General features: G+C 38.8%; 1 protein-coding gene across 3 annotated transcripts in view; it reads left to right on the forward strand.

Annotated features, from left to right (window-relative positions):
- CCDC90B (coiled-coil domain containing 90B) overlaps window positions 1-14,109 on the forward strand; it is a 19,871-nt gene extending 5,762 nt beyond the window's left edge. Inside the window, exons 1-8 of one of the 3 annotated variants that reach the window (XM_014586449.2) lie at window positions 1,686-1,770; window positions 5,056-5,120; window positions 5,910-6,011; window positions 6,695-6,736; window positions 6,822-6,893; window positions 6,981-7,034; window positions 9,864-9,978; window positions 13,816-14,108. In XM_014586449.2, the coding sequence (XP_014441935.1) occupies window positions 5,931-6,011; window positions 6,695-6,736; window positions 6,822-6,893; window positions 6,981-7,034; window positions 9,864-9,978; window positions 13,816-13,877 (426 nt within the window). In that variant the 5' untranslated portion in view covers window positions 1,686-1,770; window positions 5,056-5,120; window positions 5,910-5,930 and the 3' untranslated portion in view covers window positions 13,878-14,108. Of the gene's footprint in view, window positions 1-1,666; window positions 1,771-5,055; window positions 5,121-5,909; window positions 6,012-6,694; window positions 6,737-6,821; window positions 6,894-6,980; window positions 7,035-9,863; window positions 9,979-13,815 lie in introns of those variants that run through there. The other 2 variants (XM_027770465.1, XM_006144969.3) reach the window with 2 other exon arrangements.
- The last annotated feature ends 4,782 nt before the right edge of the window (window positions 14,110-18,891 follow it).

Genomic DNA, 18,891 nt, shown 5'->3' on the forward strand with positions numbered 1-18,891 from the left:
GTGTGTGGCCAAAATCCTGAGAGGAGAATGAAGGAGAAGGGCTTATGGCATGGCCATTCCCCCCAGGGGGTGATTTCTCATGTTGTGTCTCTCCAGTGAGCACACACTTCCTATAGCAAAAATCTCTTAAAAAAAAAAAAAAAAGACAGGCATGTTTGCATGAGTTCCCCAAATCTCAACAGAGAAATGGAGAAGAGATTGCAATGTTACCATACCTCACTGGAGGGTATTTTCTCCCTCTCCCTCTCTGTTTATCTTTCTGTTATGTGTACATGCCCTGTGGTCAAAAAAAAAAAGGTATTGCTTGAAGAATATTTATTGATATGGTATATGCTCAAGAAGTTAACTGAAAAGAGCATTATATAAAATTTGATGTACAAAATGATTCCAATTAAGTTAAAACTGTTTTCTAGGCTGATACTGAAGTCTATGTGGAAGTACAAATGTTCAAGAACAGCAAAAATAAGCAAAATAAATTACCAGATATTGAAACAGCAATTTTAATTATGTATTATATAATTAGAAGGGTTAATTAATAGACCAGAATAGTATTTAGAAACAAAAACTATGAATTTTGCATGTGATAAAAAATGTACTAAAGGGACCAGCAGACGGCATAGCAGTTACATTACTGGACACCCACATGGCCAACCACGGTTTGAATCCTGGCCCTGGGGGCTTGAGAATCACCCTGCGCGCCTGCACATGCATGTGTACACCCAAGAGGAGAATGGAGGAGTAGGGATTGCAGTGTGACCATCCCCCCCGGGGGATGATTTCTCATTTTCCCTCTCACTGTCTCTCTCTCTAGCGAGCATACATGCCCTAAGGCCAAAACCTCTAAAAAATATTAAAATAGATTTTTTTTAAAGTATTCAAAATTAGGAAAAGGAAGAACTATTTTATAAATGAGGTGATAATGGCTAACCATTGGGAAAAAAATATATTAGCTCTCCTTACTGAAAGCTAAATTCCAGATGGAAAGCTAAACGTGAGAGAGTTCTTAGGCGTCATTAAGAAAAAGTTAAGCTATTTCGTGGCAAAATGGGTAAGGTTATAAACAAGCAGCACAAAAAATAAAATCACCAAAAAATTATGTAAAGATGCTTGACCTTACTACCAAAGAAATGCAAATTAAAGTACAAATTAATAATGCAGTACCATTTTTATGCCTTATATTCAAAAATATTAAAAGACTAGGGTTATCCAATGTTAATGTAGATGTGGGGAGATCATTGGTGGATATTAAAATAGTAGAGTGCTTTAAGAGAGGAATTTAGCATTGTCAAATTTGTAATTATATCTTTTTTTTTTTTTTTAAGGTTTTGGTCAAAGGGTGTGTGACAGAGAGACAGAGAGAGGGAAGGTGAGAAAATACTCTCTGAGGAGACAGCCACACCATAATTCCTTCTCCATTCTCCCAGGATTTGGGGCACACATACACACATGCCCAGTATGATTTTCAAGCCACCAGGTCCAAGACTTGAACCATACTCAGCCACGTGGGAGTTCCAGTGCCCTAACCACCATATCACCTGTTGGCCCCAATTGTAACCATTTTTTAGGTAGAGTACAATTTATTTTGTTTAGGAAAGTTATTCTAGATGTTTATTCTGATAAAGATACACACTTTTAAAAAATATAAATTCCTATTTGCTGCCTACAGGATTTGACAAAACTCAAGCAGAAACAATTGTATCTGCATTAGCCACCTTATCAAATGTCAGCCTGGATACAATCTATAAAGAAATGGTCACTCAAGCTCAGCAGGTAATACATTTATTTTGATCACTTCTGACAGCTTCATAATAGTCTTTCTTATAACTGCATCTGTCTATGCATCTGACTTGCAAACATACCTGTAACTTTGTTGTTCTCTCTAAAGGGACCACAAAAAGAAAGAGAGAGAGAATAGAAAAAGAAAAGCCTTTAGTAAAGCCAGTATCTAGAACAGAATGAAAAGTGAGAATAGTCATAGCAAGATTATGGTTACACAAAGAATGGAATTTTGACAAATCCTACATCTTTTTAAAATACTAGGTCATTGAAAAAGTCATGACGCCTTTTTGCATAGAAAAATGACTTTTCTAACGACCCAGTAATTATATTGTTTGAATCCTGAGAAATGTTGGTAGGTCATTTCTCTCTCTCGAAGACCTAGCAAGTAGAAGAGCTAACCTTTCTTTATAATAAATACATTTTACTTTAGTCATATGTATCTTTTGGTTAATTTTCACAGATTTAGAAAGTTAGAAGGGACTTAGAAGTCTGAGATAGGCTTCATAAGAGGTTAATTTAACTGAATATACAATCCTTAAACTCAAATAATGCCATTTACTAAGAACTTGAGATATAAGAGGCACAGGGCTGGTTATTATATAGATTTTTTTTTAAGGGATTTTTACTTTAGGGCACATGTGCTTGCCAGAGAGACAGACAGGAAGCATCCCTCCATTCTCATCTTGGGATTTTAGGCACACACGCACACACACCCAGCATGATTTTTTTAAGCCACTGGGTCCAGGACTCAAGCTGCAGTCGACTACATGAGAGTGTAGCAACACAATCACTTTGCCATGTGCTGGTCCCCATATAGTGCATTTTTTCAGCCTCAGAAAGTAGATATTCTATTATGTCACCAAAGACAGGCTCAGAGAGGTTGAGTAATTTCTAAGTTTTCATTGTGGTGCTATGGACAAAAATCAGTAATTTTATGTAAAGGTGGAAAAGCTAAGCTTAATTGAGGAATAATTCATGCTCTGTCAATTATGGAGTAATTAACTATGTTTAATAATCTGTTTTCTTTCTCTGGTTATAGTTTTTAAACTTTAGTGTTTCAAATTTAGGCACCTCTAATAAATACTTTACAGTACAGACAGAAAAAATTAGCATTTCTTAACATAAAATTAGAATCTTCATAAAATTTCATTAGCGTCAATAGAAGATTGAAAGCTTTCCAAAGATATTCACTGTAATTTCTAATTAATTCAACTTTTAGAATTAAAACAGTGAGCCCATAAATTTAACTTACCTATAAATGTATATATGCATTGTTTTAGCTTAATTTATTCAGGATCATAGCAGACTATTAAATTCACCAAGGAAAAAGTCAAGCACTGAATTAATTTCCCCAAAGCTCTGAGCCACCCTAAAAGAGTTACATGGAGCTACTGACACTTTTAATAAAGTAAGTTACTCTTATTAAACATTTAAATTCACTTGTAATATAAGCAAGTAGTTAAAACTAATTTGAAAACTATGCATGACACCAGGACCATTTAATCCTTCATACATAATGTAGACTGGGTATTTAACTTTGGACTTTTTAATTACTGTGGTGTTAAAATCCTGTTCCATCCTTGAGCTTAACCCCTTGCTGACCTCACCTTAGGATAGAAGAAGGCACACAAACTATATGAAAGATGGGGGCTGAGGTGCACGTCGTCAGGCAAAGATGTTGCATACTTAATCACTTCAGCAAGGACCATACCAAGTCAGGTCTGCTCAATCTAAGAATTTGACTATATTGTGAATCTGCTCATAATGAGAACTGTATTTATATTCCCTGATGCTTCTACAACAGTTACAGTGATCATATTTTTTTCTGTTTTTATTTAATTACAAGAGGACACATGCACTAGCCAGAGACAGATAGATAAAGGAGAAGAAGAGAAAGCACTCCCTAATGGAGCCTGCCGCAATCCCTTCTCCATTTCTCCATCCTGTCAAGATTTGGGTCATATATGCACAGCTTTTTCAAACTGCCAGGGCCAGGATTCAAACTGGTTAGCCAGGTGAGATCAGGGTCGGTCCTTTAGCCACTGGAACCTACCTGGTCACACTTTTAATAGGTCTGACTACTTAATAATGGATAACGTTCCTCCTTTTTAAGTTTTTGAAGATGGATAACGAGTGCTGTTTTGTAGGTGTTTTGAGTCTATATTGAAAGTTTAAAAAAAAAAGGCTAGTATGGCCAGTGCAATTCCTTCTATTTAGGTTCAGGCTCCTTAAGAAATCTGGAGTTAAATTTCCAGCTCTTCTCTACAAAGCAGTAGTAATAAAAGTGCATTATATTTACTGAGAAGTTTATAATACTAGGGGAAAACAGGACTGACAGCCTCTAGAGGTCATACCAATATATGACTTCTGAACTAATTCTCATTAATATGTCGAGCAAAACTGAAGACAAGGAATCCCCCCTTCTCAGTAATTATATGAGGGTTAGAGAAGGCATGAGTCAGGGGTGTCTATTGTACACAGTTAAAACACTTTTTAAATATTTTTATAGGATTAATATTTAAGTCAAAAACTTTCTCCACATCAAAACACTGCAATCAGTCCATCCTGCTTCAGTCATTAGATCCCTGTCTCCTAGTAGTCATAACAATAGCAACTAACATTTATTGAGTGCTAACCATGTGCCAAGTAATATCTTTTTTTTTTTTTTTAAAGGTTTTTGCTACAGGGTGCGTGCGCTCGCCAGACAGACAGAGACAGAAAGCGAGAAATCACCACCCAGGGGGGATGGTCACGCCGCAATCCCTTCTCCATTCTCCTCTCGGGATCTTGGGCACGCACGCACACGTGCCCAGCGTGAGTTTTAAGCCACCGGGTCCGGGACGCGAACCATGGTTGACTACATGGGAGTCCAGCGACAGCCATTACGCCAACTGCTGGTCCCCCAAGTACTATCTTAAACATTAATACATACATTATCTCTTGTAATCTTCAAAACAACTCTATATTAAAGTGTAGGTACTATTATTATTTCTATTTTACCAGTACTATGGCCAAAGAAGTTAACTTGCCCAAACTCTCATAGTAAATGGCAGAATTTGGATTCAAACTCAGACAACTTGACTTCAGACCTCACACTTCCAACTCCTCTAAGTGACTGCCATTTGTTTTTGAAGAAGTTTACATTTTAGACCCTTTGAAAACTGAGTCGTTTCTAAGTCATGTGTCTGAAAGTGTTGTATGCTTTGTTCTCCAAAAGTCAAATCACTTTTGAATAATCTTTCTCAGTGGTTATAAACCGTTATATTTTCTTTTAAGGCTACCTTAAATCATGTCTACAAAAATGTTCCTCCCCAACAAAGAAAAGCTTAAAAATCTATCAGGTAAGAGCCACCTTTTCTTTCACATATTCTTTATAGTGCCAAAAAAAAAGATACTCAGGAATTGAAGCAAAACTAATTATGTTGTGCTGAAAAAGGGAAACTATTTTAACCATACACCTATCTATTTTGTTTTAATACTTGTGAGTCTTATCAAGTATCCTGAAATTTTCCAGAGGTAGAAAATTGCTCAAAATCAGTAATAAAAGAAGATAATCCTTTCCATTTAGGTATTTAAAAAATAAAACAAAAAAAGTGTTTTAGGAACTTTTAGGGGCTGAACAAATATTTTACTAAGATTCTAAATATGTCTCTCTCTCTTTCTGGCGAGCGCACATGCCCTATAGCAAAAACCTCTCCAAAAAAAAATATCTAAGTATGGGTCAGCAAGTGGCATGGTGATTGAGGTGCTGGACTCCCACATGGTTGACTACGGTTCAAGTCCCAGACCTGGCAGCTTACTTTCTCACTCTCCCTCTCTTTCTCTCTCTCTCTCTCTCTCTCTCTGGTGAGCACATGTGCCCTATAACAAATTAAAATTCACTAAAAATAATAAATAAAAGTAAATATAAAAAGAAGAACCTAGATATTTGTTACTCTTCCCTGGGAAATAACTTTCTCTTCCTTGCCTCTCCTTTTCCTTTTGAGAGTTCAGAAATGTAAGTTTTATATTTTTCTTAAAAAGCATTGTACCTTTATCATGTTAATAAATTCTTTTCAGTTTCATGAAGACAGTTCTGGAAAGGGATGACATTTCTTAGATCACTAGGTGGTTTCTATTTTGTTTTCTAGGAAATAACAGTACAACAATTAATGGCGCATTTGGACTCCATTAGAAAAGACATGGTCATCCTAGAGAAAAGTGAATTTGCAAATCTGAGAGCAGAGAACGAGGTGATACAAGTTTTACTAATAAAATAACTAATTTCACAAGTACCCTACTTGGTAAATAAGTTAATAAGACAAATAACAATTTTTTGTGACTAGTAAACCATATAAATCATACATCAGCAAGTTTTTAGATAAAAAGTAGTTTATTTAATCATACCCAGATCTTTTTATGTGTAAATCAGTCTGTTGCATACTGAGGAATAAGAGTTGTATTTTAGGCCCAGCCGTGCTGGTGTAGGAAGTAGGGATACTGGCACATGATGCTGGAGGCCATATGGGAGGGCTCTGGGTTCACATCCTGGATCTACCTGAATGTAAGTACACCTATGACCCTGCAGCTACAGAGCTGGGGGAGGATCACAGTGTGAAAGCCCTCTGTGGGTACCTGTGTGTCTGTCTCTCTGTCTCTTTCTCTCAAATGAAATAAACTTTAAAAATTGTATTTTATACATATAAAAGTCACAATAAAAAGGAACATCTTTGGGGCCAGCAGGTGGCATCGTGGTTAAAAGCTGGACTTCCACATGGCTGACCATAGTTCGAGTCCTGGACCTGGTGGCTTGCTTTCTTATTTTCCCTCTCTCTCTCTCTCTCTCTTTGTCTTTCTCTGGTCAGATTCAATAGTAGTAATAATAAATAAAATCTTTAGAAAAAAACTAATTACATGTGATCTTTCTTATGCCTAGAAAATGAAAATTGAACTAAGCCAAGTTAAACAACAACTAATAGTAAGTGAAATTTTTTCCACTTATTAATTTCAGAACAAATATTCTTCACAAGAATTTTTTCTCAACATTTTTATTTTCCTTAAAGAATGAAACAAGTCGAATCCGAGCAGATAATAAACTGGATATCAATTTAGAAAGGAGCAGAGTAACAGATATGGTAATGTGCTTCTAACTGTACTTTCCTGGTGCTTCCTCCTTTTTCTTTTCAGTCTTTTTTTTTAACTCCCTGCTTCATATCCTTTAGTTTACAGATCAAGAAAAGCAACTTATGGAAGCCACCACAGAATTTACCAAAAAGGTAAAGTAGTATGTAAAACTTTTCTTTTTATATGGTTCTTATGCCTTGAATGACTGCTTCTTTGTGTATCGTTTTATAAATCTGAACTTTAAAAAACTAACCTGGGACCAGCAGTTGGCATAATGGCTATGTTGCTGGACTCCCATGTAGTCCACCGAGGTTCGAGTCCCAGACCCAGTGGTTTCAACTCACGCTGGGCCCATGTACATGTGTGCCCAAGATCCCAAGAAGAGAATGGAGGAGAAGGGATTACAGCATGGCCATCCCGCTGGGGAGGGGTGATTTCTCGCTTTCTGTCTCTCTGTCTTTGTCTTTCTGGCAAGTGCACACGCCCTATAGCAAAAATCTCTAAAAACAAAACAAAAGCAAAAAAACTAACCTTTCATAGGCCAGCAAGTGGCATAGTCTTATGGTACTGGCCAGTTACAGTTCAAGTCACAAACCAGTGACTTGAACATCATACTGGGTATGTGTGTGTGCATGCCCAAAATCTTGAGATTGGAGAAGAAGGAATTTTGGCATGACCGTCCCTCTTATGGGGGTGATTTCTCAGTTTTCTTCTCTCTGTCTCTCTCTGGGGAGCACATGTGCCCTATGACAGAAACCTAAAACAGAAAAAATAGCCCTCCAGCCTTGTAGCCTAATGGTTAGGAGAGCTGGATCCTACATGGTTTTTGTATTTCAAATCCCAGCCCCAGCACTTGAGATGTACACTGGGGCACATGTGTGTGCTTATTCCTTAAACCCCAACAAGATGGAGAAGGGATTGTAGTGTGAGCACACCCACTGGGATTATCCCTCTCTCTCTTTTTTTAAAGATTTATTTATTTCATTTATTCATCCATTTATTTTAATTTGAACCAGAGACAGAGAGAGAGAGAGAGAGAGAGAGAAAGAGAGAGAGAGAGAGGGAAAGTGAGAAAGCAAGCCACCAGGTCCAGGACTCAAACTGTGGTGGGCCATGTGGGAGTGTACAGCATCTTAACCACCACACCACCTGCTGGTCCCCACCTCTCTCTCTTTCTGGCAAACACAGAGGCCCTCTGGCCAAAAACAAACAAATAAAAAATAAAAACTAGCCCTATAGAGTCCATAATTTTCTCATAACTATTAAAGTTATCCAGCACTTGAGAAAGAATCATACTTTCTTCATAGTGTGTTTTTTTATTTATTTATTTATTTATTTTTTTTTAGGAGAGGTTTTTGCTATAGGACAAGTGTGCTCAACAGAAGGACAGAGACAGAGAAACAGAAAGCAAGAAATCACCCCCTACAGTGTATGGCCATGCGGTAATCCCTTCCCCTCTATTCTCCTCTCAGGATCTTGGGCACGCATGCACATGCACCCCACGTGAATTGAAGCCACTGGGTCCAGGACTCAAACCGCAGTTGACTACATGGGAGTCCAGCGATTTAGCCATTACACCAACTGCTGGTCCCAGTGTGCTTGTCTTTAACTAAATTATTTTTATCTAGGAAATAATTTTTTAAAAGACAAAGATTTACTATTTGTATTTCACAGTTGGCATTTAGATCAGTGCCTAGGTTCAAATGAATAATTACCTTACATTTTTTTTAATCCTAGTAAATATTTAGTGCTTCTTATGTGCCAAAGTACTATTTTACATGCTTTACTTTTATCTGTTAATTCATTTCATCCTCATATCGGCTTCTGTGAGGTAGGCACTGTTGTTTCCATTTTACCAATTTGGAAAATGAGATACAAAGAGATTCAGGTCACACATAAACGGTAGAACTAGGGTAAGAACCAGATTCTAAACCCCATACTCATAACTGCTGCTTACTTCTCAATAACTATAATGTAATCATAACTTAATCTCTGTGGCCAGCTTCCTAATTCAGCCTTATCCTTTTCTTAAAAGTTAAAAGCCATTTGGTCTGCTCTCTAACTGAAGAGTGCTCTTGTCCATAATTTAATGAAAGAAAAGGTCTCATTTGTCCTTTTTCAAGGGCCCCATTCTCCTACAGCCAGATAAAGAAGATAAAAAAGGAAATCAAAAATTCTCTCACACTAATTTGAGTTTTTGGTACCATCTTAGCTCTCCTACCTCCCTCCTGCCCCCATCTACATGTTACCTGTCAGGTATTTCTACCAGTTCCTTTAACTCTGGTACCTGTTCATATTACAAACCTGGTTGATTTTCTTTTCTTTTGCAGAACAATATATTTAAAGTTTTAGCCATGCTATCATAAGACTTTATCTACAAAAAGTGATAGTTCTGTGACTAAAATTTTTCTTCTTGGTTAATCACCTTATTTATTTAGGAATCAAATGTCTCACTATGAGGTTTCTAAGTAGAATATGCAGAGTATGTAATAATCCTAAGAAATTATTTCCAAGAATCAAAAGGAATGCGATTAGTGTGTTTGTATTGTTTATTTAATCTTTCTTTTAAATCACTATGCTTTTATTGTTTCTTCAACTAAGATCTTAACCTGTAATTAAGGATTTTTTATTCTTTTTTTGGAGAAGTTTTTTGTTGTTGTTGTTGTTTTGCCATAGGGCGTATGCACTCGCCAGATAGAGAGAGACAGAGAGACAGAAAGCGAGAAATCACACCCCAGGGGGAATGGGCACGCCGCAATCCCTTCTCCTCCATTCTCTTCTCAGGATCTTGGGCACGCACACACGACGGGGGTGAGTTTTAAGCCACAAGGGTTCGGGACGCGAACCGTGGTCGACTACATGGGAGTCCAGCGACATAGCCATTATGCTAACTGCTTTACCCCAAGGATTTTTTTAAGTAAATATTTTTGTCTGTAATACATAGAAAATTTAGTTATTTTATTTTTTCTTATCTACTACAGGATACCCAAACAAAAAGTATTATTTCAGAAACCAGTAACAAAATTGACACTGAAATTGCTTCCTTAAAAACACTGATGGAGTCTAACAAACTTGAGACAATTCGTTATCTTGCAGGTAAGGCTGTGTTAGAGAAAACAATTACTGTCATTTCATTTTCAGACCTGCCAGTTTCTACCTCCCAAGGTAACTGTGCGGGCACAGAATTTTAAAAAGAGAAGCTATAACAAGGTTCCTTTGTTGCCTGGTCCCCTGTAATGTGTAAAGAAGGTTCCAGCCCCAGGATATAGTATAAATGACAATGACAACTCTGCAACTTATTAGTAGGAAAAATAAATGGATAGCAAAGAAATATAAAAACACCAATACAAAATGATACAAGGATAAACTGGGTATTCCACAGTGAAAACAATGAAATTTCTTGTTTATGCTCTTCCATAAAAATTGGAGTGGGATCAGAAAGAAAGATTACTAAAGAAGGTATAAGCCATTAAAAAACCCTAACAAGCTGGGGGAGAAAAATAACCTCCTACCTTGAATCCACTGACTGAGCACAGATACTACCCCAAAATTAGATTATTTGTCACATACTGAGCTCCTCAAGTACTGCCTGACCTTGCCTAATTAAGGGCCCTAAAGAGTGGGAAGAATGTCCTAGTCAAGTAGAATTTGTCCTTTTCAATTTTTATAAAATATATTTTAATTATGAATTGTTCATTCAAAAGCAGTGAAAGATAAAACCTTCCAAATCCCCTCTTCATCTGAATTTACTATTAGTAGTACATGTCTTTCTAGGTTTTCTCTTCTGTATATAAGCATTATATATACCTTCTTTAAAAATTCTATCATCTTTTAGTCTCCACAACTTCTTAAAATGTAACCAAATGTTGGGACCAGTAGTTGGCATAATGGCTAGATCGCTGGACTCCCAATGTAGTCAATCGCGGTTCGAATCCCGGACCCTGTGGCTTCAACTCACGCAGGGCGCATGTATGTGTGTGCCCAAGATCCCAAGAGGAGAATGGAGGAGAAGGGATTGCAGTGTGGCTATCCCCCCTGGGGGTTCATGTCTCACTTTCTGTCTCTCTGTGTGTTTCTGGTGAGCGCACATACCCTATAGCAAAAACCTCTCCAAAAAAAAGAAATTAACCAAATGCTTTAAATGTCTTTACACATTAATATATACAATCAGCTTTGTTTTTTTTTTTTTTTTTTTTTTTTGAGAGGTTTTTGGTATAGGGCACGTGCGCTCACCAGGCAGAGAGAGACAGAGAGACAGAAAGCAAGAAATCACCCCCCAGGGGGGATGGCCACACTGCAATCCCTTCTCCTCCATTCTCCTCTCGGGATCTTGGGCATGCACGCACACACACCTGGCGTGAGTTTAAGCCACCAGGTCCGGGACGCGAACCCCAGTCGACTACATGGGAGTCCAGTGACATAGCCATTATGCTAACTGCTGGTCCCTACAGTCAGCTTTTTATTAGAAAGCATTCCACTGTATGAAAATGCCATAATATATTTAACCAATCCTCTAATTTTTTTTTAAAAATTTTGCTATTGAGGATGTGTACTCACCAGAGACAAAGAGAGAGAAAAGTAAAAAAGCACCCACTGGGATGAGGCTGGGAGGGGAATGGGCAGACTGCAGTCCCTTCATCCTTCTTCCCTCAGGATTTTGGGCACACACACATATACTCTCAGCATGTTTCTCAAGCTGTCAGTTCCAAGATTCAGTCTGCACAGTTGGCTGTGTATCTCCTTCACCTCCATGCCATCTGCTAGCCCCTCATTCCTCTATTAACAAACATTTTGCACCTGATTTTTCATTAAGAATGGTACAGGGTGGCTCCATGCTTAGTGGTTAAGGGAGCCAGATTCCACATGGCTGATCATGATTTGAATCCAGCCCTGACAGCTCAAAAGACAGGCTGCACATGTGTGCCTTCATGCTCCAAATCTTGACACGCTAGGGAAATAGAGAAGAGGAGGTTACACCCTATTAGGGGATTCTGTCTTCCTCTGTCTTTCCTCTGGTAAGCACACATGCCCTTTTACTATTAAAAAAAAAACAACAGTATAGCCATGTATGTGTGTGTGTTTGATTAAATACATACATACACTCACCTCTGTGCCCTTGTGCTAATATTTCTATATAATATCAATTAACTACTATGCACATTTAAAATTTGTAGTCATGAATATAAGCACATTTACAAATTTTTGATATTGGACTCGTCCTGCAGTCTAGTTGTTAAGGTAGTCAGATTGCACATGGCTCACCATGCAGTTCTAATTCCAGTTCTGGTGGCTTGAAAAACGTACCTGGCATGTGTGCATGTGGTCCCAAAATCCTGATAGGATGGAGAAATGCAGAAGGGACTGCAGAATGACCACACCTCATTGGTAGGTGCTTTCTCTCTGCCACCCCAACACCTTTCTCTCTGTCTCTCTCCCTGGTCAGCACACACACCCTATGGCAATTTAAAAAGCAATTCAATATTAACAAATTGCTGTCCAAAATAAAGTTGCTGATACCATCAGTGGTTTTCTGAGCAGTCACCACTGACTCTGGGGTAGCAGCAGGGGTGAAGATGGAGCGCCATCCCTCAGCTGATGCATATCCTCTTCTTTTCAACTTGAGTGGCTTAGTTTTTATCTCTGAAACATTGGGCTTCTGCTAAAGATACATTTGAAGAGAGGATTCTAAGGTAAAAACAAGTTTTGAAAAACACTACTCTAACAAAATTTCTTTAACTGAAAACCTTCATTGAAATGCTCAGAAAAAATCCAAAACAGCCTAGTTTGGAGTTTTCATTTCCATTTTCAAAATTGATCTTGAAACAAAGAGGTTAGAAGGGGCTTCAGATTCCTCAGCTTCCTCCATAGTTTTTGCCTGAAAAACCAGTATCTTAAGGTAAAAACAAAAAACTTTTTAGCCCTCAGTTTGAGGATGATCATGGTCTCTCAGAAAGCATTTATTCAGTACTCATAAGGTAGAATCTGATAGACTTAATGTCAGTGGGGAGGGGGGGAGAGCAAGTTAGTCAAAAAGACTTACTAAGTCAACCTTCCTTTCCTTTTTGTGCTGAGAATTTATAACCAACAGTTTTGAGGAATTTTCTTTCCCCTTCCTTATCCTTCTTCAGATATGGGTTACTTTGCTATTACTGGTAAGCCTTTTAGGAAGCCTGAATCCTGCACTTTAACAGATGAGAATTTAATGTCAGGAGTGGATCTATTGGGTCCTTAAATACCTGAGATATTGCCAGTAAGACAGTATCTCAGACGAATGAGATTCACATACTGAATTCATAAATGAACTCAGAGAAGAAAAAAGTAGAGGTGGAGAGAGATAGTACCCCTAACAGGATCTTGATACTGCAATCCACTGGCCTTCAGCCAGTCCCAGACCATGGGCAAGCATGTGCCTTCATATTCACAGAAGTTTCCAGACTTGAACTAGGAGCCTTCCTATGTGGGAAGAGTGTCATGTTTTACCACTGCACCACCATCTGGACCCTGTGTTTTATTCTTAGTTTAATCTAGGGAATAAAAAACAAAGAGTAAGAGGGACCAGCAGTTAGCATAATGGCTATGTCGCTGGACTCCCACGTAGTCAACCACAGTTCACGTCCCAGACCCGGTGGCTTAAAACTCACGCAGGGCGTGTGTGCGTGCATGCCCAAGATCCTGAGAGGAGAATGGAGGAGAAGGGATTGCGGTGTGGCCATCCCCCTGGGGGGTGATTTCTCACTGTCTCTCTGTCTCTCTCTGGCTGTCTGGCGAGCGCACACGCCCTATAGCAAAAACCTCTCCAAAAAAAGAAAAAAGTAGAAAACTGGTTTGATTTCCTTTGTATTTTGCTCATTTTAATTGAAGATAATGTTATTCTGCTTCTCTGCAAAATAGTCACAAATGCATGACCTGTAATATAGTTTCTTTTTTCCACAGTCTCAGTGTTTACTTGCCTGGCAATAGCATTGGGATTTTACAGAATCTGGAAGAAGCAGTGAAAGTATTCTGTAATGCTCCAGTTGTTGCTGCTGCTGCTGCTGCTGCTGACTCAAGAGCACTGTACTATGATAGATTTACTTTGAACCTTGACAGATACAGCATAAACTTACTATAACAGTTTATTCAAAGTATATATGCACTAAAGAGAAGTGTTTTCAAATGGAAAAAATTATTTTGTCTTTATTTTGTATATATGTCTTGAGTATGTTGAAAACCAGCCATTAAAAACCTGATTCATTTGAGATAAAAGGGATTTTGTCCTTATCCTTTTGATAGTTCTCAGAAACTGAACCAGTTTTCTAATGTTTGCTCAAACAACTGTAAATCATAATAGGATTTGTGGGTATCTGCTCCAGGTTTGGAAACTATTCCCTAGTTAAGATACTTCTTATTGGAGTCAACTTTCCTAATAACTACACACAATTACATACTTACATAACAAAGTTGTTTTTAAAAAAAAATTTTAAGGGATTTTTGCGAGGCCAGCAGATGGGGTGGTTGTTAAGGGCACTGGACCCCCACATGGCCAACTACAGTCAAGTTCTGGACCTGGCGGCTTGCTTTCTTGCTTTCTCTCTCTCTCTTTTTCTCTATCTCTCATTCTGTCCCTCTCCGGTCAAATTAAAAATTAAAAATATGCAAATTTATTAAGTGAAAAAAGTTAAATAAAATAATTATTTTAAAAACAGAGAGAATTTTGGTATAGTATAAATATGCTTGCCGAAGAGACAGAAAGTGAGAAATCACCTCCCAGAGGGATGGCCACGCTGAAATCCCTTCTCCTCTGTTCTCCTCTCAGGATCTTAGCCACTCACAAACACATGCCCCGCATGAGTTTTAAGCCTCCAGGTCCAAGATTGGAACTATGGTAAACAATGTGAGAGTCACATAACCATTACACCATCTGCTGGTCCCCAAAGTTGTTTAGATTTTAAAAGTGACTTATTTTATAGTTGGAGATTGATTTTTTTTTTTAATGAACTAAAACAATAAATTTAAAAGTAACATACTCTAATGCAAGTATGTAACAGAATGAAGTCTGTAATTACTCAGTATTGAATCTTTATTACCTATATTTTTAATTTTTTGATACAAAAAACTAGTTTAGCCTTGCTTCTTAATATAATCTAGTTTAAATTAACCCATCTTAAAGTAGCCACATAGGCCAGCCCTATGGCCTAGTGGTTAAGGGAGGTATATCCCACATGGCTGACCACCATTCAAATCCTAGTCCCAGTGGCTTGAAAAACATGTCAGATTCATGTACATGTGTGCCTAAGAAGACGGAGACATAGATAAGAAGGGACTACAGTGTGACTATGCCCATTGCGGTGTGCTTTCTCCCCCTCTATCTCTTGATGACTACACATACCTTCTGGCAATTAAAAAAAAAAAAGGTAAAAATACTACTCTTGGCTGGCCTGTTGCATAGTGGTTAAGAGAGTTGAAACACACAGGGCCCACCATGTGGTTCAAGTCCAAGCCCCAGCAGCTTGAGAAGCATGCTGGCACATGTGTGTGTGCCCAAACTGTTGGAGAGGTGAAGGAATGGAAGGGAGGGGATTGTATTGTGACCAGTCGTGCCCCACTTGGACAGTGCTTTCTCCTCCCTCTCTGATGAGCAAATGTGCTCTCTGACACACACACACACACACACACACAAAGACAAATCATATTCCCTAAAGAAGGTATCAGTTTTATCAATAAATAAAGGTTTTACTTAGCCCTCGGTATCAATTTATTCATTCTTCATCTCGATTATGCTTATAACCCAGACAGAAAAGAGAAGTGCCATTCATTAGACCTGCTCAAATCCCAACAGATGAACAGTGCACGTTCCCAGTTTACAGCATTTAAGACAAAATAGATCTTGTGTTCAGTTTCATGGCAGTGATTTAGCAAGTGAAGTGCTTTACATCCAATAATAGAAGAATAGAAGTATAAAACACTTCATATTGTATCCCTATTCTCGAGCCTATCTTTTCCACTGAGACTTCATTTTGATGCTAGTTTTGGTGTTCGGATAGATTTTTGCTTAGGAGATAGAAATATATGAAATGAAGTATGAGAAGATTGCCTTCCCATATGCCACAAAAACACCTCTATTCCAGCACTGTTCCAGCTTAATGGCTTATATAAGACAGAGGTCTACTATGTCAGCTCCATAGTGTCAGGGCCCTGGTCCTCCTTATCTTACTGTTCTCCCATCCCTGGTGTTGTCCTCATGCACAGGGTCCAGTGACTCACCCTTACATGCACACTCCAGAAGAAAAAAGGGGGCAAGAGATGGGCAAGCCCTTTGCATTTATAGGAATGATCCTAAGGTTTTACACATTATTTCTGCCCACATCCTATTGGTCACAACTTACTATCTTAGCTGCCAGGAAAAGTGGAAGTTAGTACTTATCCTGAGCAGCCAAAGGCCCAGGTAAGTCATATTACTGTGGATGAAAGGAAGAACTGATTCTGGAGGACAACCAGGGAACCTCTACCCCAAGGGTGTATGTTTCTGTTATAACTTCTGATACATCCTATCGCACAGGTACATAGATTAGAGACATGACCCTGAGAAAACTGAAGCAAGTAAACAAACTTTCCAGGGGTAAGATTAACTTGAGGGTCATCAGGTTAGAGGGAAAAAGGTGGGACTATGTGGAGTCCCAGGTGAGGAGAAAGTTGGATTTGGAATTCCATCAGTGGTTAAGAGAATGCAAACTTTTGTTAGCACAATTAGAATTCCAGCTCAGCACTGATGTGTGATCCTAAGCACAACTACATAAATCTCCACCTGTAAAATATACCTACCTCATGTGGCTATTGTAAGAATTAGGAGACAGGACCAGGAGGTAGTATGGTAGTTAGGCCCTTAGATACTCCCATATGGCTGACCATGGTTCGAGTCCCAGACCTGGTGGCTTGCTTTCTCACTTTCCCTCTCTCTCGTCAAATTAAAATAAATGAATAAATAAATGAAATTAAATAATTATTTTTTTAAAAAAAGAATTAGGAGACAGCTGGGATGAGCAGAAAAATGGTTACGTCACTGGACTCCCACATAATTAACTGCAGTTGAGTCCCAGACCCCGCAGCTTCAAACTCACATTGGGTGCGTGTGCGTGCGCGTGCATGCCCAAAATCCCAGGATGAGAATGGAGGAGAAGGGGTTGCACCATGGCCATCCCCCTTGGAGGGTGATTTCTCGCCTTCTGTCTCTCTGTCTCTCTCTGGTGAGTGAAAATGCCCTACTGCAAAAATTTCTCATAAAAAAAAGGGGGGGGGGACCAGCAGTTAGCGTAATGGCTATGTCACTGGACTCCCACATAGTCGAACGCGGTTCGCATCCCGGACCCAGTGGCTTAAAACACGCTGGGCGCGTGTGCGTGCGTGCCCAAGATCCTGAGAGGAGAATGGAGGAGAAGGGATTGTGGCATGACCATCCCCCCTGGGGGGTGATTTCTCACTTTCTGTCTCTGTGTCTGTCTGGCGAGCACACGCGCCCTATAACAAAAACCTCTCCAAAAAAAAAAAAAAACTAGGAGACAGCAAAGGACTTGGCACAGATCTTACAAACTGAGGGCTCAAATGTTGACAACTATTACTGTAGGTTGAAAGCCTATCAGAAACCACAGGGAAACTAACAAAACTGAGATAAGGGTTATCAAAATGATTGCCATTTTAAAAACTTGCTTTCAAACCCTTAACCAGCTTGAACTGGTCTCAGCAATCAAATGCACTCTTGTCAGAGTAAGTGAGTCCTGGGACCTGCCGGTGGTGTGGTGGATAAGGGCACTAGACTCCCACATGGCTGACCTTGATTTGAGTCCCGGACCCTGGCAGCTTGCTTTCTCACTTTCTCTCTCTCTCTTTCTCTTTGCCCCCCTCTGGTCAAATTAAAATAAATAAGTAAATAAAGTTAAATAAAATAATTCTTAAAAAAAAAAAAAGAGTAAACGAGTCTTGATGATGCTGGGATGGCCTTTAGTGTCCATTTTGTAAAGTATGTGAAATGTCCAGAGGGAGGCAGGCAGGTGTGTTTTCAGAAGACTATGTGTTGGGAAGGCTGCTGCCAGTGAAGCACAGAGCTAGCAATCAGAGCATCAGAGGGAGACAGGATCTAGGCAACTGCCCCAAGACAGTCACAATCTTTGCTAGCTCATGGAGGGAGGAAAGGGGAAGAGGGAGAGGAAAATGAGAGAATTTAAGTCAAAACTGAACTGGAATGCCATAGTTGTTTTTTGGTCAGCAAAGTACAGGAGGGGAAAAAAGGAAGAAAAAATAATAAAACCACATGTTTCTTACCCAGTCCAATCTGCCTCTTCTCTATATTCCTTCTCAAGTTTGCAAAACAGAAGAACAAAGATCAAATTCTCAAGCGGATTATTTAAATGGGTATTCTTATTAAGCATACATTGTGTTTCTCCTTTCACAAGAGCCAATTTTCATTTTATGTAAACTTTTCCCTGGTGAGATATTTGCTGTTTATTCTAAAGTTGTTCTTTTCTAAAACTTAGAATTGCATTTTCTCATGGTCTAGATACTTTTTAAAAGTTATTTTTTAAAAAATTACTATTAGTAAATGGTAATCTCTAGAAAATGAAATAAATATGATTACTATATTATAGTCAATAGTTTTTTTAGCAATGTTTAATATCTAGAACTAGACTTCCTTGATTATTAAACTGTACCATCTTTTATTTTAAAGCTGATGTGCATACTTGCAAATTAATTACTCAACAATCTAGAGTCCTGATTTGCATATGCAGATACATAACAAGTACATTGAGGGCCAGCCCCATAGCACAACTGTTAGGTGCTGCACAGTGGAAGCAAGAGCCCAAACAGTCAACCTAGGTTCAAGTCCCATCCCTGCTGACATGAAAAACACTTGGCACACATGTAGTCCCAGGATCCTGACAGGATGGAAAACTGAAGGAAAAATAATTGTGGCATGACCAAGCCCTACTGGAAGGTGCCCCCACCCCACATCTCACGTTATCTTTCCCTCTCTCTCTT

The sequence above is a fragment of the Tupaia chinensis genome, unplaced genomic scaffold, assembly GCF_000334495.1.
Source record: "Tupaia chinensis unplaced genomic scaffold, TupChi_1.0 Scaffold000139_1, whole genome shotgun sequence".
Lineage (NCBI taxonomy): Eukaryota > Metazoa > Chordata > Mammalia > Scandentia > Tupaiidae > Tupaia > Tupaia belangeri.